The sequence below is a fragment of the Nuphar pumila genome, chromosome 2 (genome assembly GCF_984573655.1).
Source record: "Nuphar pumila chromosome 2, dmNupPumi1.hap1.1, whole genome shotgun sequence".
NCBI classification, from domain to species: Eukaryota; Viridiplantae; Streptophyta; class Magnoliopsida; order Nymphaeales; family Nymphaeaceae; genus Nuphar; species Nuphar pumila.
The window spans coordinates 90817514-90839299 of record NC_143250.1 but is presented as its reverse complement, the minus strand read 5'-3'; the positions used below and the strand labels follow the sequence as shown (position 1 = coordinate 90839299).

Sequence of the window (21786 nt, the reverse complement as noted above, 5' to 3'; positions counted from 1 at the left end):
CTGGGTGCAGTCAACGCACTCAGGGTCATTTATGTCCAACTTTTGGACTTATATATATATATATATATATATATATATATATATATATATATATATATATTTTTGCCCCACCCCCGCACCCGGGTGTTTTGGAAGTGTCGCATCCCCGCACCACATAGGTTGAAACTCATAGGTGCAAGTTGTTTTGACTTGACCCTGAAGATGTGTTCGACATAGTCTCTCTCTCTCTCTCCCTATATATATATATATATATATATAGGATAAGTCTGGTGTGGATGAGCATATGGTATCAATGAGTTGAAACTAGTTATCTATGCTTTATTTAGTAGAAAACATGTATTTAGTTTAAACTTATATATATATATATATATATATATATATATATATATATATATATGTGTGTGTGTGTGTGTGTGTGTGTGTGTGGAGTTTTAAAAATACAAAAATATGAAAAAAAAAATATAAGAAAATAATATTTATTCTTGGAAAAATATAAGGAATATAACTTAGCTTGTAAAATATAAAAAACCAAAAAAATAAAAAAAATAGGCTTAAAATATATAAAATAAACTTTTTTTAAATATTGCTATAATGTCGTGATATTATTGCAATATTTTTATTGTTGACGATATTTTGAAATATCGCGATAGTTTGAAAATATCAACAATATCAGTGACTATATATATATATATATATATATATATATATATCATCGGCGGTGACCTTAATGGGCATGTAGGCATTAGTAGGGATGGATTTGAGAGTATCCATGGAGGCTATGGTATAGGACTAAGAAACGAAAGTGGAGAAAGGATTTTAGATTTTGGTTTGTCCTATGATTTTAGGAAGAGGGAGTCTCACCTAGTAACATTTAAAAGTGGGGTTAATACGAGTCAGATAGATTTTTTCCTACTTAGAAAGATAGATAGGGGTTGTTGCATCGATTGTAAGGTTATACCGGGAGAAAGTGTAGCTACACAACATAGAGTCTTAATTTTAGATCTTAGAATTAGACAATGCCGCAAAAGGGATAGACATATGATAGATTTTAGAATTAAGTGGTGGGCACTGAAAGGAGCTAAACAAGGAATGTTTGTAGAGCAGGTAGTTAAGGAAGTTGATTGGTGTCTCGAGGAGGATTCAGAATCAATGTGGAATAAGATAGCGGGTGACATGAGAAAGGTAGCTAAGGAGGTATTGGGTGACTCTAAAGGCGGTGCACCGCTAGGTAAGGATACATCGTGGTGGAACGAGGATGTCAAATTAGCTATTAAGGTTAAAAGAGAGTGTTATAGAAATCTAAGAGTCGTGATAATGAGAATTTGGAGAAGTATATGATAGCAAAGAAGGAAGCTAAAAAAGTAGTTCGGAACGCGAGGGATAAGGTATATAAAGAGGTTTATGACAAGTTGGATACCAAAGAGGGCGAGAAGAATATTTATAGGCTTGCAAAGATGAGAGATAGGAAATCGAGGGATCTGGGTATGGTTAGATGTATCAAAGATGAAACACAAAGGGTTTTAGTCAAAGATGAGGAGATTAAGGAGAGATGGAAAGATTATTTTGATAAGCTATTTAATGAAAGTCATGCGCAAGATCTTGGAGACTTCTCTATTCCTTTTCATGAGATGAATCATGACTTCATGCGCAAGATTCAAAAGAAAGAAATTGTAGAGGCTTTGAAGAAAATGAAATCAAGAAGGGCAGTTGGCCCAGATGGTATACATATCGAGGCTTGGAAATGCTTGGGAGAGAAAGGTTTACAATGGTTGACAAATCTTTTTAACAAGATTTGGCAGACAAATAAGATGCCTAATGAGTGGAGGAAGAGCACTTTGGTGCCTCTATATAAGAATAAGGGTGATATACAAGATTGCACAAACTATTGTGGTATAAAACTCATGAGTCATACTATGAAACTTTGGGAGAGGGTGATTGAGTCTAGGTTGAGGAAGGTTGTCATGACATCGGAGAATCAATTTGGTTTTATGCTTGGAAGATCAACTATGAAAGCTATACATCTTCTTAGGCAACTTATTGAGAGAAATAAATAGAGGAACAAAGATTTGCATATGGTTTTTATTGATTTGGAGAAGGCATACGATAGAGTACCTAGGGACGTTCTCTGGTGGACAATGATGAAGAAAGGTGTTTCTCTCAAGTACATTAGTATAATTAAAGATATGTATGAAGGAGTAGTAACCAATGTCCGCACTTGTGGAGGGGTGACAACCAATTTTCCTATAACGGTTGGGTTACATCAAGGATCTGCTTTAAGCCCTTTCCTATTTGCTATAGTGATGGATGAGCTTACGAGATCAATTCAAGAAAATGTGTCGTGGTGTATGTTGTTTGCTGATGATATTGTTTTGATTGATGAGTCTAGAGCTGGGGTTAATGCTAAGTTAGAATTATGGAGACAGACATTGAAAGCAAGATGTTTTAAGTTGAGTAAGAGTAAGACAAAATACATGGAATATCAGTTTAGTAAGCAACAAAGTAGTGATGGGAGTGTAGTGAAGCTTGGTGAGCAAGAAATACCGGTGGATGATTGTTTCAAATATTTGGGATCTATCATTCAAAAGTATGGAGAAATTGATGGAGATGGAATTCATAGGATAAAGGTTGGGTGGATGAAATGGAAAAGTGCAACTGGAGTGTTGTGCGATCGTAGAATGTCATTGCGGTTGAAGGGAAAGTTTTATAAGACGACTATTAGGCCTGCTTTACTATATGGTACGGAATGTTGGGCTGCCAAGAGACATCATATTCAAAAAATGAGTGTAGCTGAGATGCGTATGCTGAGATGGATGTGTGAAAATACAATAAAAGATAAGATTCAGAACGAGGAGATACGTAAGAAGGTAGGCGTTGCACCCATTGAAAATAAGATGAGAGAGAATCGTTTACGATGGTTTGGACATATTCGGCGAAGGCCTAATGATGCTCCAGTTAGAAGGATGGAGAAATGGGAAAATATATTAGTTAAAAGAGGTCGGGGTAGGCCTAGGAAGACATGGATGGAGGTGATAAGAAAGGATATGAATGCTTTGAACCTCACCGAGGACATGGCATTGGATAGAAATGATTGGAGGAGAAGGATTCATGTGGAAGACCCAGAATGATTTTTTTTTGGTTCATATCGCCAACCCCAATTGTTTTGGGATGAAGGCGTAGTTGTTGTTGTTGTTGTATATATATATATATATATATATATATATAGAGAGAGAGAGAGAGAGAGAGAGAGAGAGAGAGTAATGTGTAGCTTCCTGACCATTTATCTCCCAGACTATCCAAAACCCCTTTAATAGAAAATCTTCTTCCATTTTCTTGGTTCTCAATCTTCGGCCTACTAAAATGCTAGTCTATTTCTATATGTTTTTTCTTCCCATGATGAATAGGATTTTGTGAAATCTTTATTGTTCTTTGGTTATTGCAAAATAATATAGACTTTAATATTTTCTCCTCAATCTCACTCAATAGAAATCTAAGTCAACTTTGATGTTACTACTGCCATAGTGCCATGGCCCAATGTTCACCTTATGTAGTGGATGTAGCCATGGCTTTTTGTTTGCAAGTACCAAATGAGCTGCATTTCTTCCAACAAAGGTGTAGTAACCTTGAATTGATCTCCTTTTATTTGGATCCCGTGCCCAATTTTCATTTGAAAATGTTATCACCATCAATGCGTCCTCATTCCGTGACTTTTTGTTGTAAACCAACCCATTGCTAATGGTCCCTTTGAATACTTGATTTATAGAATAAATGATATCAGGCCGTGTAAAAGTAAGATAACTCACCATCTTCTTTGCTTAGCCTTTGGTGGATAAGGCTAGGAGCAGCTTAAGGCTTGCATTCTCTTCTCTTCATTTTTTTAGGAGATCAAAAATGTACTTGTGTTGGGTCAATATAAGTTCTTCACTGCTTCTATCAACTTCGACTTCTAGAAAATACTTTAGTCTTCCTAGATCTTCCATCAAGAACCTTGTACTCAACAAGTATTTTATTTCCTAAATATGTATTACTAGTAACAAAATTGTCATCCACAAATCAAAAAGTAAAGTAATGCGAGCTTTACCCTTGTAGGGGATCTACTAAAACCATGCTTTTGTATTTCAATGGAAAAACTTTCAAACCACTATTCAGAATCCTGTTTCAACCTGTAAATTCACCTCTTCAACTTGCATGCATATGCATTAAGATTCTTCTTAGTGTACCTTGGGGGTTGCTCCATGTACACCTTTTTAAGATTCCATGCAGGAATGTGTTTTAACTGTTAAAATACATGTAATCAATATATATATATATATATATATATTCAATACCCGATAGGGGTATTTTAGTCATTTCACATGTACCCATTACAGGTACTTGTTTTTCTCCTCTTTTTATTGTTTACATTTATTTTCCTCTTTTTTTACCCATTTAAGGGGGCCCCACCATTGAGTCATTGGGGCCCCCAACGGTCACATTTGTGACCGTTGGGGGCTCCCAACGACTCCATGGGAGCCCCTTTTGTGGCTCTTCTTTTGAGGCCATTTGGCCTCCCCCTTCTCTCATTTTATTTGTATAAATAAGGGTGAACCCTTTTGAGCTCCCTCTCTTTCAATAAAGAGACATTTATATTTTGTGTTGTGTTGTCCCTTGTGGACTTTGCTATTATCTCTTTTGTGTGTCCATTGGTGGACATTGTAAGTGCTTATAGCACTCTTTGTATTTCCGCATATCTCATTACATGGTATCAGAGCCTTGTGTATGCTCTTGATTTTTGATATAACTAGTTGACTAGTTATATTTTTTTTATTTTGTATCTCTCTTCCTTGGTGTATCTTCTTGAGAGAGGTTAAAATGGAAGGAGAACAAAAGATTGATCTCTCTTTCAAACTTAATGGTTTCAACTACATGATGTGTGCTGCCGCCATGGAGAACAACCTCAAGGGTAAAAAGCTTTGGGGATATGCTATGGGCACCATTCCGGAACCGCAACTCCAACTCACCAAGATGGATGGTGATCAAGAAAAAGCCCTTGAAGGAAATTCCTGCATAAAAGCCATTGAAGATCATCAATCTAAAGTGAAAGATTGGGAAAGCAAGCATGCAAAGATTCTTGCTTGGTTCATGAACAATGTGGAGCTCAAAATTTGCGCCAACATTGCTAAATTTCGGATGGCTAATGAAGCATGGTTCTTTATGAAAGGTATGTATACTCAAAAAGACCTTGCTCATCAATTCTTCCTCCAAGAAAAAATCCGGACTATTAAGCAAGGGGAAATGAGTGTAAAAGATTAATTTAGCACTCTTGGACCCTTATGGGATGAGCTATCTTTACTAGAACCAAAGTGAGTTTCTAGTATAGATGTGGAACAAAGAAGAAAATAAATGGAAAAAGAATACTTTTTCTAATTTCTACATGGGCTTAGGCTCGAATATGAACAAGTTAGATCTTTCCTTCTTCATAGATCTAAGCCTCTTCCTTTGAAAGATGCCATAGCGAAATATGCCAAGAAGAAACTCGTCTTGGCATGATTAAGGGAGGAGATGAAGTTTTGGCCGTGTCTAAACTCGGTAATCATGTGAAAGCCTATAAGCCTCCACACTTTGGGAGGCAAAATAACTATAATGACAACTATAAAAAAGCCATTTGCCATCATTGCCAAGAACCGGGTCATATAAGACCTAATTGCTCTAAGTTAAATGAAGCACCAAAGAATAAGGTTGCCTCCGTTGAAGAAATTAATCAAAAGGAGGAAACTATCAAAGGGAAGGAGTCCTTCTCTCTTGCTCAACTATCAGAAGCACTTCAAATTTTACTCAAATCGCCATCAACCTTGGGTGCCGCCATAGCTTCTTCTTTTCCTCCAGGTATGTCTTCTTGGATTCTTGATTCTGGAGCTTCCTTTCATATGACCCCTCTTGAAAATGGGCTTTCCGATTTGTGTAATAACTTTAAAAACTCTTATGTTTCAACCGCCGATGGTACATCTTTACAAGTAAAAAGTTTTGAAACTTTGAATTTTTCCAAAGATTTCTTTGTGTCAAACATAAGAGTGATACATCAACTTAATTTAAATCTTCTCTCTGTTTCTCAAATATGTGATCATGGATGTGAAATCTCCTTCTCAACTAAGGATTGCTCTATACAAGATCTCCGGTCCGAAAAGCAGATTGGGCAAGGCCATAGGAGGGGAGATCTCTATTACATGAGCAACTTGAAACTTCCCACTAACTCTTTTTATAATCATGTCCAAAATAAAAATATTGAAACTTGGCATCAAAGACTTGGACATCCAAGTTTCTAAAAAATGTACTCCTTTCCTTTTGGAAAGAAATTTTGTAATGAGAAACATTTTGTTTGCAAGAATTGTATTTTTTGGAAAAATGAAATCCACTTCGTTTTCAAATCGAACTTTTGTGTCCAAAAGACCTTTTGAGTTAGTCCATTCGGATGTTTAGGGCTCTTCTCCGGTCATATCGAAAGGAGGATACTCCTATTATGTTACTTTCATTGATGACTACACTAGATATGTGTGAATCTATTTTCTCAATTTAAAATCCGAAGTCTTTGACGACTTTAAGAAATTTCATATGATAGTCAAAAATCAATTTTCAAGTAATATCTCTACTCTTAGATCCGATTCGGGTGGAGAGTATCTATCAAATGAATTTTAAAATTATTTGGAAACAAATGGAATTTGTCATCAAAGATCATGTCCTAGGACTCCTCAACAAAATGGTCTAGCCGAAAGAAAGCATAGACACATTTTAGAAACCACTAGGACACTTCTTATTTTCAAAGAAATTCCAAAAAGTTTTTGGGCCGAAGCAGAGTTACCGGAAGCACCTAGGTAAAAGGGGAAGCGTGCTTCCCCGAAGCGCGCTTCGGAAGCGCGAAACATCGCGCTTTCGAAGCGTGAGGGGAAGCGTCCCCTTTTTATGGGAAGTGCACTTCCTCCTCGCTTTCTCATTTTTTTTCATTTTTTTTGCTTCCCCCTCGCTTTCGGTTTGCTTCCTAGGTCGCTTCGGGTTCGCTTCCTAGGTCGCTTTCGAGATGGTTCGGAATTTTCTTTTAAGTGGTCCCACGCTTCCCCGCTTCCTAAATTTTTGAAAGTGCCTCGCTTCCCGCTTCCTCGACTGGTAACTCTGGGCCGAAGCCGCTTTAACTTCAACTTACTTGATAAATAAAATGATATCTTCATCCTTACAAAATACATCTCCATATGAAAAATATTTGAAAGAACACCCGATTTCAATAGATTAAGAATTTTTGGGTGTAAATGTTTTATCCTTACACATAAAAGAGACAAATTATCTCCTAAAGTTATTGAATGTGTTTTCTTAGGATATGGATAAAATCAAAAGGGTTTTAGATGTTTTAACCTTAAAAATAACAAACTCTATGTATCCAAAGATGTAACCTTTTTAGAAAATGAAAATGGTTTTGAGAAAACTAAAGATATTGACGAAAGCGAATATGCTTTCTTATTTGATCTTCTCTCTCAAGAAGATGGGACTCCTCAAGAAGAGGAAATCTCTAATGATTTTTTGAATGATCTAGAGGATATTCCTCTTAACAATGTTGAAAATGAAAATGATAGACCCATCCAAACCTATGTTAGGCGTGGTCAACAAGCTCCCATGAGTGCCTTAGAAAAATACTCTCAATATTCCAACATAGAAGAAACCTCTTTAAGGAGATCCGGCCGAATCTCCAATCCTCCTAATAGGTTTGTTTCCTATGAGTCTTTAACCCCAAGGTATAGAGCGTGTTTAATTGCGTTACACTCTTTTCATGAACCTTCACATTATAATGAAGCCAAAAACATTCTCCAATGGGTTGAAGCCATGAACTTAGAACTTAGTGCCCATGAAAAGGCAAAAACTTGGGAAATAACTTCATTACCCACTGGAAAGAGATTTATTGGATGTAGATGAGTCTTCAAAATTAAAACTAAAAGTGATGGATCATTAGAACGTTATAAAGCCTTGTTGGTAGCAAAAGGATACGCTCAAGAATACAGTATAGATTATGAAGAAACCTTCACGCCCATAGCTAGAATGACTAGTGTTAGGACTCTTATTGCGGTTGCGTCAGTTAAAAAATGGCCTATTTATCAATTAGATGTTAAGAATGCATTCTTAAATGGTGAATTAAATGAAGAAGTTTACATGGATCATCCACCAGGAGTATGTATTGGTGAAAATAAGATTATCAAGCTTAAAAAGACATTATATGGTTTAAAGCAAGCTCCAAAGGCTTGGCATGATAGATTTAGCAATCTAATGACAAGTTTGAATTTTCGTTCATGCTATATTGACACTGCTTTGTTTGTGAAAAGTGCAGGGTCTTCAGTAGTTATTCTACTACTTTATGTTGATGATATGATCATCACTGGAAGTGATGAGCAAAGAATCAATGATATTAAAAAAGTTTTAAAAGAAAATTTTGACAGACCTTGGTTTTTTAAGATATTTTTTAGAAATTGAAGTAGCGTACTCTCCTCGAGGGTATATTCTCTCAGATGAAACTTGCTGCTGACATTTATTCCAAGTTTGGTATATTCGATGATAAGAAGACAGAAACCCCTAAAGTTATCAATGCAAAGTTAAAGTTAGAAGATGAAACACTCCTTGAGGATCCTACTCCTTACCGCCAACTTGTTGGGTCTCTGACCTACTTATCCATCACTCGGCCAGACATAGCTCATGCCGTCCACTCAGTCAGTCAGTTTCAACATGCACTTACAACTGTGCACATGAGTGCAGTCTTAAAGATAGTCAGATATATCAAAAACACCATAATTAAGGGTGTTTTTCTTTCCTCTTCTTCATCACTTGATTTAATTGCTTATACTGATGCTGATTGGGGAGAAAATTCCAATGATAGAGTCTCAACTACTGATTTTTGTGTTTTTTTAGGTGACTATGATTTCTTGGAGATGCAAGAAGCAGCACAATGTATCATTGTCCTCAACAGAAGCAGAATATCATGCTATGACAAATACAATCATGGAGCTTGTGTAGCTAAGAAGTCTCCTCAGTGATACGGGCATAGTCATCTCTACTCCTTCGAAGATGTGTTGTGACAACAAAAACACAATCTATATCGCAAGCAATCACACCTTCCATGAGCGTACTGAACACATCGAGATAGACTGCCACTACGTTCGTGATGAATACCTAAGAGGAACCATAGCACTTCCTTACGTTACTTCCGAGTACCAGTTGGCAGACTTCTTCACTAAAGCCCTTGCAACTCCTCGTTTATATCCCCGTAAAGCTTGAGGGAGGGTGTTAAAATACATGTAATCAATATATATATATATATATATATATATATATATATATATATATATATATATATATATATATATTCAATACTATATATATTCAATACTGATAGGGGTATTTTAGTCATTTCACATGTACCCATTAGGGGTGCTTGTTTTTCTCCTCTTTTTATTGTTTATATTTATTTTTTATTTTCCTCCTTTTTACCCACTTAAGGGGGCCCCACCATTGAGTCATTGGGGCCCCCAACGGTCACATTTGTGACCGTTGGGGGCTCCCAACGATTCCATTGGAGCCCCCTTTGTGGCTCTTCTTTTGAGGCCATTTGGCCTCCCCCTTCTCTCATTTTATTTGTATAAATAGGGGTGAACCCCTTTGTATAATTTCATTCTTGAGAGCTCCCTCTCTTTCAATAAAGAGGCATTTATATTTTGTGTTGTGTTGTCCCTTGTGGACTTGGCTATTATCTCTTTTGTGTGTTCATTGGTGGACATTGTAAGTACTTATAGCACTCTTTGTATTTCCGCATATCTCATTACATTAACATCCAGTTGATTGAGAGCAGCCATGGTCCAATGCAAGAAACATTACTACTCTGATTGTTCCCATTTTCAAAATAGGAGTAAAGGTCTCGTTATAATCGACCGTACTCCTGTGTCAATTCTCTTTGCTGTAAGCTTGCTTTGTATCTTTCAATGCTCCCATTAGGTTTATATTTAATCTTATAAACCCATTTCAACCTATTACATTTTTATCTTTGGGTCTTTTAACAATGTTCCAAGTCTACCATTCATGTAAAGACTTCATTTCTTCGTCGCTGCTTCTATCCATCTACTGTTGTTTTTTGGCTCATGATGTTTTTCTATTTCTATTAGAAATACCTTATGATCCAATTTCTCATAGCTGATCCATCTTTGGATCTCTTGATAGGGTGTTGAATTCTAGCTGACCTTTTGACCACAATCTCCTCAGCACCACAGGACCCATTATGACCAAGTGATGGCTAACTCTCATGACCCATTATCCTGTACCAAACTTGATCCAGCTCTTGGATGTCTATTGTAAACTAGCCCTTATTTTGAGCCTCCCTGAGCCTGAACATCCTGGCTTGTCACCTTTGATTTCACCTTGCTGAATATCATCAGTATTTTGGTAATTATCAACATCATGGTCTATATTATGATCACTTGGTTGTTGCTGCATTGTACCCATTGGAATGCTTGGAGATAGTTGTGCACTCATCCAAGGCTCATAAACTTCAATTCCAACTTCAACTTTCATGCACAAAATCACTTCGAAAAGAGTATTCATTAAAAGATAACATTCCTTGATACATAAATACAATTCTTCTCAGGTTCATAACATCTATAATTCTTATAATTTTCAGCATAGCCTATAAATCTGCAAATTTTGGCTTTATCATCAAATTTGTGGATCCTATGTGACGTAGATCCCAATCCATATACCAGCAAGACGTTCAAAATGGATATCTAATCCAATGAGTGGAGAGCCCCAAATATTTTGTCTTCTAAATAAAAGATAAACGGAATTTAAGTAAAATGACTAGCTTTTTATTTTTGTTTTATAATCCTAATCTAGGGTGAATTTCTAATCTGAGGGTTCATCCATCCTAATATTTTTGGTTTCCTGAATACTAAAAGGGTTAGTTAACCATTTTAGCTTTGGAAGCCTATTGTTTGGTAGACTTGATTATGGTCTAACAGGGCCACTTGTTATGGTTATGATACTTCTGATGCTAAACCTCTTATAAAGCCAAGAAAATACAAGGGAGCTTTGGATGTACTTGCACTAGGAGAGAAGTGCTGGCTTTCGTGACTTCACTTCATGTTTGTATATTCATGATAGTTCATGTAAGAGTTGGGTGGAGGTCATCCATTAGGTGACCAGCGGAAACCAATTAGCAACTCTGTCAAGGCTCATATCATCGGTGTAGAATGTGTTTATTGTTCTCATGTTGAAAGAAAGGTGCTGTGAGTTTCTATTGCCAAATATGATGTTGCAACTGATTTTTTTTTTTTTAGGTATTCATGATCTTTCTTAGCAATTCTCTGAGTGCTCCTAACGTGATGCATGGTGACCATGATCTATTCATTGTTTTTGGTTACCATAAGACTACCCTTATGGTTATCGGGTCGAGGGATCCTGTAGTTTGTTATCCGGCTTGAGTTGTTTTATAGACACCAACCCACATGCCACTTTCCTTGAATGGACATCATAAAACTCTGGAATATCAACTTTTAAACTGTGTAGAAAATCCAAAGCATTTCTAGAATTTTGAACGTAACTCCTGTGAATGAGTGGTTTTAGTTTAGTTGATTTAGTAGTCTCCCATTTCCATCCAGTTATTATTTCGTTTGGTTTTCTTTTGACAAAAGGGTGTCCTTAACTTGGGGTGTCTTCAAACTGTGGTACAAAATACACTGCATTTCTTAAATTTTCTTCTTAACTCTTGTGACCTGGTAATTTTTAATTTGTTGATTGCATATTCATATCCCATTTTTGTGCAGTTATTATTTCTTTTATTTTTTTTTTCATGGAAGATTTACTTGATGTTCCAATGCTTTATTGATGTATAATAATACTCATTAATGAAGACTATGAAACAGTGAAAACAGGTCCTAGTGTCGCAGATGCAGCCATGGGGAGAATTGCTCAGGGAACCAAAGTTCTCGCAGAAGGAGGCTATGAGAAGATTTTTCAACAAACATTTGAGACCCTTCCAGGGGAACAATTCCAGAAGTCATATGTATGCTACTTATCGACGTCTGCTGGTCCAGTCATTGGAATATTATACTTGTCTAGTGCAAAGCTTGCATTCTGCAGTGACAATCCTCTTTCATACAAAGTTGGTGATCAAACAGAATGGAGCTATTATAAGGTGCGTTTTAATGAAGTGCACTATATATGCTTCTGAACTTGGTGCAATATGGAAGAGATTTCTAGAGATCATCCTCATCTTACTAAGACACTTGAAAAATTGTATTCCTTTAGCTGTTTATGATAACACATAATTCAGCCCTCAACAATATTTCATAAAAAAAGATGAAACTCAAGCCTGTAATAGCATATAGCCTTTTTTAGGGAGAATCTCCATGGTTGAGTGAATCCACAAAATGCCTTCATGTTTGGTTTTATGTTGTAAGGCAATTTTACGACACTAGTTGGAAAAGACAAACTTACAGCTGCTATGAAGGAAGGGAAAGGTGAACAACAGCTTTCCATGGAGTTGAATGTATATATTTCCAAGTCCAACATTTGATATCCCTAGAAGCATATACTTGTTGGTTCCTTGTGGATATTGAAAATCCCAAATTTCTTTTATTTCATGATGGACCTTGATGGTCTTTCTCTACAGACTATTTGGTTAAATCAGGCATTCTTCAGGCTCAAGTGATGTGAGATTGATATGAAGAGTCCTTTTGTGCTCATGGAATGTGAATGACTGGATGAAAAGTCTCCATGCTGTGATGAGAAAGAATAAAAATTAACAAGTTTATTTGGGGGATTAGAGAAAAATTTTACAAGGTAAAGAAATGATGCAGATTAGAGGCATAGACATGTATTTCTTTTTGTTTTGGGGTTGGGGTTGGGGTTGGGGTTGGGGGGAGGGACGCATGAAGGGAAAATCATTCACCAACTACTTAATTTCGATCTCTTCCATAACAGGTAAAAGATCTTAAGATTTGAATATTCTCCCTTGATACCTTCCAGAGATGACGTACTTGTTGACAAGATTGAAAACCTTGTAGGCTGATTCCTCAGTGCGAGCAAAATGATAATAACTATATGTTACAGATGTAGGGTATATAATGTTCCTAACGAGTATGGTTTTACCAAGATGATTAAGGAAAGTTCCTCTAGTAAGCAATGAGGTAACAAATTGCAAGTTTAGTATACTAAGTACTCAGGAAATGACACACACTTTATATATATATAACGTGGTAGTTGCTAACCACTTTTCTATCTAACCCGGATTTTGAAGGGTTTTTTTCTATGTTTTCCTTATATCTGACCATACAGGTGTTCTACATGCTTGATTTTATAGGAATCTACTCTTGGATCATCCGATCCCGATACACAGATAGGTTTTTATAAGGTTTAAAATCGACGGTCTAAGATTTTCATAAATATTCAAGGCTTAAAAAATCATGTTTTTCATCGAAAAAACATGATCCAAGCGTGGTTCCCTAGTAAATTGACCATGTCGAAGACATCTGTACAGTCAGATTTAAGGAAAACATGGTAAAAAAAAAACTTCAAAAACCCAGCTTGCTGTTGGTTGACAGCTACAACCTCTCTCTCTCTCTCTCTCTCTATATATATATATATATATATATATATATATATATATATATATATATTGTTTGCTCTTTTATGTGTTCCCATGCCCTGTAATTATATCTTATCTGCAATTTGTTGTGTAGTTTACTTCTAGTTCCAGCCCTGACCAAACATCTCTAGGTGTCTACCTGAATCTCCACTAACATGGCTTTTTGTTGTCATTTTGAGGATCTTTTGTGTCACATTTATCTGTGGCTGCTGCATTTGGAATATTTTAGAAGGTTGGACAAGCATGTCTTTTTTATCTTTTCCCTTGTGTGAATGGAATTTGTAATTTAGTGGAAAGAACATGCAAGAGACAGAAGAAAGGAGTGGCAAGACAAGGTGTCACTTGCCCATAAGCGCAAGTAACAGTACTATGTTATAGAACTAGTTCTGGACATTCCCAAAGCCCTCTTCATAACCATTGCCGAAGTAAGTTATTTTCTGGGTACTGAATACTTTGTCTTTAACAACTTCCGCTTCAAAATTCCTGTTATAAGAGGGAGCTACCAACCAAGGTTGTTAAATGCGATGAGGCGAAGCGAGGCGTTGAGCCTGCGCTTCGCCTCTGAGGCGTATGCCTCAGGTACTGAGGCGTACGCCTCTCACAACTGGAATGGAAGTGAAGCGGTGGGAGGGGAGGCAGTAAGAGAAGGACCACCTGCCCAGCTGGTACGGAAGCGAGGGATATGCCAGTCGTCCGGTGGTCGGAGAAGACTGAGCAGCAGCTGCAGCACAGCAACTCCGGTGGTCGGTGGTCACAACTGGTCGGAGGTTGATGAGGGGCGCATCACAGCAACGCCTCAGTACCTTGAGCGTGCGCCTCGCCTCTGAGGCGTACGCTTCAGGTACTGAGGCGTACGCCTCTCACAACACTGCTACCAACACCTTTTAGCTTCTTACACGGATCTCATTGTTGATTATAGCCAGCAAGCAGTCTGCTTGATGCATGGTAGTATTTACTTTGCAGATGCTATTCTTGAACTATAACAGCTGTCAATATGATAATGGTGTCAACACCTTTTTAGCTTCCACTTCCATTATTCATCTCAATTAACTGGCAGCAATGATTATATGCCACTTGTTACTGTGTGGGCCATGAATCTAAGGGAGGTATTTGGTAGTGCACTGTCATATCATATATATTTGCTTGGTTGGTTTTCATTGTATTTGATTTTCCTCGTGATTTTGTCTAAAAATTGGGAGAAGTTGGTCAATTCTCTATCAATTTTAGATTAGCTTGTTTTGATTGAACTGGGGATGCAATATTTCCTGCTAGCAAGGCTTTGACAGTGGCTGTTAGGTCAAACTATCATAACCGAGGGTGTCTTCAGTTGAATCACTCTGGAGTTTGAAATGAAACAATACAAATACAATAGAATGCCACAAAGGGCTACAAGAGAGCACAATTACAATAGGACCACTAATGGGCCAACCACAATCTCAATGAAGCAGACAATCACCAAACACAAGTCAAAAAAGAAAACACAATGTAAAAATAGAAAATGTATTGAACCACAAAAATGCTTAGAAAAGTATATATTCATACAAGGGAGAGCTTTATTTGTAGAGCCAAAGATGAGAGAAAAAGGGAGGCAGTCCAGCTATTAGTTGGACTGCCTCCAACAGTCATAAATATGACTGTTTTATGACTGTTGGAGGCAGTCTAACAGCTAGTTGGACTGCTCCAACAGTCATTGACTATAACAGTAAAAAAATAAAAATACCGACAATAAAGAGCTTACATGATGTGAAATGACCAAAAAGCCCTATATATATATTTTAACACTCCCCTTCAAACTAAGGGTGAGATCACTGAAAGTTTGTTAAAACAAAAAACTGTGGTAGAGGAAGAGCTTTGGTGAAGAAGTCTGCAATCTAAAATTCGGATGGTACATGGTACATGGTACATATGGTAAATCAATCGTTCCTTTCAAGTATTCTTCCTGAACGTAGTGACAATCCATTTTGACGTGCTTCGTTCGTTCATGGAATGTATGATTGTTGACTATATATATGGCACTCTTGTTATCACAACATAACTTTGAAGGTTTTGAGACATCAACTCCCATATAAGTAAGTGATTACTGCAGCCACACGACCTCGGTTGTTGTTGTAGTCATCACTCTATATTCAGCTTCTGTGGATGACAACAATACCTTCTGCTTCTTTTTACACCTCCAAGATATAAGGAAATCACCTAAGAATATACAAAAACTCGTAGTTGAGTGTCAGTTATTGGGATCTCCTCCCCAGTCATAATCAATATATGCAATAAGATTTAATAATGAGGAAGAGAATAAGAATAACCCTTTATATATTATTTTTAATGTATCGAACTATTCTTAGCATAACACTCATGTGAATTGAAGTAGGCGCATGTTGAAATTGACTTGCAGTATGCATTGCATGCACAATATCCGATCTAGTAATAAACAAATACATTAGTGATCCAATAAGCTGCCTATAAGGGGTTGGATCATCCAATAAGACTTCGTCTTCAACTCTCATTTTGGCATTAATCACTTCAGGAGTGATAGTAGATTTCTCGTTTGTGATCTCTGAACGTGCAACAATATCGGTTGCAAACTTTATTTGATATCCTCTTGGCGAATAGGCTACTTCAATACCTAAGAAATATCTCAAGAAACCAAGGTCAGTTATATCAAACATTTTCTTAAGCATAATTTCAATTTCTTCAAGTGCCTTCTTATCACTTTCAATGATGATTATATCAACATAAGGAGAAAAATGACAATCATAGAACATGTAGATTTTATAAAAAGAGCAGTGCCAGTGTAACATGATTTAAATCCAAAATGTAACATAGTCCTACTGAACCGATCATTCCATGTTGTAGGGGCTTGTTTAAGCTCATATAAAGCTTTATGAAGGTGGCAAACTATATCACACAGACTCTTCTCACAGGGCACCGCACCTGCATCGCACCCACACCTAGGCAGGTGCGACACTTGGACACATCTTCTTTTGTGTTAGGTGAAGTCAACCACACTGAGGTCCATTTCTATCCAAAAGTGGATTCAGTTAACCCTAATCAAGTTTATTTTTATATTCTATATATATACATAAATGCACACAAATACATGTAGTGTTAACTTAAAACTGTTAAAAAGTTTATATACACACACACACACTCTCTCCGCACCCCCACACCCAAGCTTTTTAAAGTGCTGCATCGCCGCACCCGCACCTATGTGACATAGGCGGCAAACCATGCCTTTTTCAATATTTAGACTAGGGGGAGGATCCATGTAAACTTCTTCATTTAAATTTCATTCAAAAAAGTATTGTAAAGGTCTCTTCATAGTCTTATACCATATTCCTGAGAATACTTTTTGCAACCAACCTAGCTTTGTATCTTTCTAATGATCCACCACTCTTTGTTTTGATCTTAAAAACCCATTTGCATCCTATTGTAATCTTGCCCTTGGGAAGATGTTAGATTTCTCAAGTATTGGCCTTATGTAATGCATCTAATTCGAAGTTCATAGCCTCAACACATTCATTGATGTCTTTATCTTCTCTATAGTTGGATGACTCATGATATGAATGAATGACTAGAAGACATGCCCTATAATTAGGAGAAAATGGTTCATACGAAACAAACCTACTTGGGGTTTTAGATATTCGTTCTTATCTTCTAAGACTAGGTTCCTCTATTTCAAGCTGTTGACTATATTTTTCAAGTGCACATGGATGCTCCCCATTACCACGTCTAGAGTAATGTATAAGATCACGAGTAGGTTCTCCTTCATTGCTCGATTCATCCCTTGGTTCAGTATTATCACTAACTTCATTATCATCATTTTCACAATCAATCTCAACATTTGACTTAGGCAACAAGTCAAACAAAAAACATAATCGAATTCTTCCTTAGGTTTTCAAGATCAAATCTTTTTTCTTTTTCAAGAAAAGTAACATTCCTAGACACATAAATTTTATCATTTTTTAAATCATAGCACTGATAGCCTTTTTGGTTTTCGGCATATCCAAAAAATACACATTCAATAGCTTTGAGAGAGAGTTTATCATGTTTTTTAAGGAGCATAAAGCATTTACATCAAAAAACCCTTAATCTTTTCAAATCGGGAATAATTTTAAAATGCTTTTCAATTAGAGACTTGTTTTCTAAGATTTGAGAAGGCATTCTATTTATTAAATACACCATTGTAAGAGCGGCTTCGGCCCAAAACCTTTTTGGAACTCCTTTTGAAATAAGTCCTAGTAGTTTCAACAATACGACGATGTTTTCTCTCGGCAATTTCATTTTGTTGAGAAGTTCGAGCCTCCGAAGACATGATTTTTGGTGTAAAATACCTTTGGTTTTTAGATAAAATTCATTCGAAAGAAATTATCTCCTTAAATTAGAGCGAAGCTCTTAATATTTGTTTTAAATTGATTTTTCACAAGATTATGAAAATCTTTATAAGATGAAAGCACTTCATATTTGAATTTAAGGAAGTAGATCCAAGTATGTCTACTAAAATCATATATAAATGTAACATAATATGATAATCCACCTTTTGACATAACGGGAGCAAGACCCCACACATCCGAATGCACCAATTCAAAATTTTCATTAGATAAAGAGGTTCTAGAACCAAAAGGTAACATTTTCATTTTTTCAAGTATACAATCATTACATATATAGTCTTTTTTCTTAAAAGTTTTTTTCAAAAACGAAAAAAAGAGATAGTTTGGGTATACTTGGATGCCCTAGATGTCTATGCCAAAGGTCTAAGTCAACTTCTTTAGCATAGTTACAAAAAGACTTTTTAGTAAAACATAAAAAATCATATAGTAAAGGTCTCCTCTTCTATGACCTTGCCCAATCAGCTTCTCCAACTGGAGATCCTGCCCCAACAAGCCTTAGATGAGAAAAAAACATTACACCCATAATCGGAGATTTAAGAAACCGAAAAAATATTTAAATTAAGTTTTTGAATAATTCTAACATTTGAAACAAGAAAATTTTTTGAATCATTTGAAAATTTAAAATTTCCTATACTTTTCACATTTAAAGAAGTTCTATCAGGGTTGACACACATGAAAAATATGAACCAGTGCACTTGGGAAGTAAGGATTCAATATATGTCATTATAAAAGAGGCTCATGAATCCAAAATCCAAGAGGTTTTACTTGGAGGAGAAGAGGAAGATACGACGGCACCGGATGGAGGAGTGACTTAGAATTTGTGAAATGACCTCTGCAATTTGACTGGCAGTTAAATCATTGAAGTTGCCTCATTTTCTTGTTTCTTCACGTTTTGGAGGTTATTCACTTATCGTCGCTACATTTCTTTTAAGTTTTGGACAATCCGGTCTTATATGCTCCGGTTCATTACAAAAGTGACAAATGATCTTCATTCCTCCTCCATTATATTTTTTCTCAAAGTAATAAGGTTTATAGGTTTTTACATAGTTTTCGGGTCTTGATACGACAACGACCTCATCACTAGTCTTGTGCATCCCAAGTCTAGTTTCCGCTTGACACACATGGGAAAGAGCTTCACTTATAGAAGGAGCTGAAGTTCTATGAAGAAGAGATGATCGTACTTGCTCAAATTTCGGCCTAAGGTCATATAGAATGGAGAAAATATTTTCTCTTTCTACTTGCCTTTGCCTCATTTCAATTGTCAAACCTTCTCACTTAGGCTCTAGCATAACCAATTCGTCCCATATGGGATATAAGAGACCATAAAAATCCTGCTCTTATCTTCTTGTTTGGTAGCACGTACTTTATCTTTGAGATAATATAATTGAGCCATGTCCTTTTGAATGAATGTGCTATTTAAAAACACACATGCTTTTTTGAATTTTATAATATTGGTAATGATCTTGAACTACATGGTATTCATGAACCATTAGGGTATTTAAGCTTTGTTAGCCTCCCAATCCTTCACTCTTTCTTGGTATTCTTGTAGAGCCTTCACTTCTTCTTATTCGAAAAGAGCTTTAATTTGATTTTCTTTCCTTATTTGCTTTAATTGTGGTTCGGTAGTGGTTCCACTAACAAAACCCCATAGCTTTTTTCTTTTGATGTGGTTTTTCATGGCGGTAGCCCATATCAAGTAGTTGATTTCATTAAGTTTGTAGATGATGGAGAAAAATTCTCTTTCGTCCATGATGACAATCACGGTGAAGAGGAAGACTTGAAAATGATCACCACCACAAGGAGAGCAGGATCAAGGTGTCTTTCAAAACACAAGAGCACTAGGCTCTAATACCATGAAATGAAACAATACAAATACAATAGAATGCCACTAAAGGCTACAAGCGAGTACAATTACAATAGGGCTACTAATGGGCCAACCACAATTTCAACAAAGGAGATAATCACCAAACACAAGTCACAAAAAAAACACAATGTAAAAATATAAAATGTATTGAACCACAACAATGCTTAGAAAAGCATATATTCATACAAGGGAGAGTTCTATTTATAGAGCCAAGGAAGAGAGAAAAAGGGAGGCAGTCCAGCTAATACTTGGATTGCCTCCAACAATCATAAATATGACTGTTGATGACAGTCCGACAGTCATATTGATAGCCATACGATACACCTTCGGTGCACTTTAGAAAATACCAATTCGTATTTTGTTTTTTTTTTTGGGGGGGGGGGGGGTTAAAGACCTCTTGAGGGCCGATTTCCTCATTTATGTAGAGGCCATCAGAGAGGTATCCATGCACTCTTGTAGTCGTGACAGCGATTTGGGGACCGATCCGTGTGCAAGGAAGAGGGCTTTTGCGATTTCATCAAGAGTGCATTTCTACAATTTTTTCACTCAAGGAAGTGGGTTAAGGTAAAAAAACTCTATTTTTTTGCTCATGAATTCAGCATTATGTAAAACTCAGATATTAGACATGATAGCGGAACCAAATCATTTACTGTTGGTTCTAATGATATTTTTTTGTCCAGTTCAGTTTCAATAGTTCCCTTGGTATATAAGAGGTGTTCTAAGGTGCATCTTGGATCACAACCCAATCAAAGAGCTAATGATGTTGATAGCATCCAAGAGGGAACTGAAGATGATTTTCATGACATAACAGAAACTAGTGGTAGTTCTGATGGACAACATATTCAATTAAGGAGATCCGCTAGGCCATGCCATCCGCCGGACAAGTGGATAAGTTATAATACATTTTTTGTTGACTTTAGATTGTTTATGACTGCCATTCATCAAGAAAATGAACAATACAATTTTGCAGAGGCACCCAACAATGCTTTGCATGAGTGTGGCACTTGGGAAGACATGGACCCATAGATAAAAACATTGTTGGATGTAGATGGGTCTATAAAATTAAGTATAAGGCTGACAACAGTATTGAGAAGTATAAGAAAAAATTAGTTGCCAAAGGATATACTCAGGAACATGGCCTTGATTTTGATGAAACTTTCAGCCATGTTGTCAGAATGGGAACAATTTGTGTTATTCTTTCTCTTGTCGTTTTTTTTTGGCAACTGTATCAACTTGATGTGAAGAATGTGTTCCTTCACCGAAGATTATATGAAGAGGTATATATGAAGCATCCTCCCAATTATCCCGAAGGTGATGTTGCGAAGACAACCTTGAGATTAAGAAAGGCCATCTATGGCCTCAAGCAGACATCCAGGGCATGGTTTAAGACATTCAGTACAATAGTTTGATCTATTGGCTTCACACGTAGTCAATGTGATTACTCCTTTACTCACATTGATAATTTTGATATGACATGATGACATTATTATAACATAGAGTAGTCAGTCACTTATTCAAGATCTCAAGACCTTCCTACATCATAAGTTTCACATGAAGGATTTGGGTCCTCAGGTATTTTCTTGGTGTACAAGTGGATAGAACACCTACTTCTTTGTCTCTTTCATAAAGTAAATATGCTCAGGATCTCCTAGAACGTAGTGGTATGACTGAATGTAAGCCGGCTAAAACACCAATGACATTAAATACCAAAATGCATGGAGATATTGAAGATGATGGCTTGTTGAACTCTCCGGAGAGATTCAGAAGTATAGTAGGGGCACTTCAATACCTAACCTTTACAAGACCAAATCTGGCTTATGCCGTTAACCAGGTATCACAATTTATGCATGCTCCGAGGCAAAGCTACATGGATGTTGTAAAAAGAATCCTTAGAT

General features: G+C 36.6%; 1 protein-coding gene across 2 annotated transcripts in view; it reads left to right on the top strand.

Annotated features, from left to right (window-relative positions):
- LOC149846063 (GEM-like protein 1) overlaps nucleotides 1–21786 on the top strand; it is a 32669-nt gene that overhangs the window by 3325 nt on the left and 7558 nt on the right. For both annotated transcript variants that reach the window (XM_089996146.1, XM_089996145.1), the window contains exon 3: nucleotides 11916–12187. In XM_089996146.1, the coding sequence (XP_089852272.1) occupies nucleotides 11916–12187 (272 nt within the window). The remainder of the gene's footprint in view (nucleotides 1–11915; nucleotides 12188–21786) is intronic.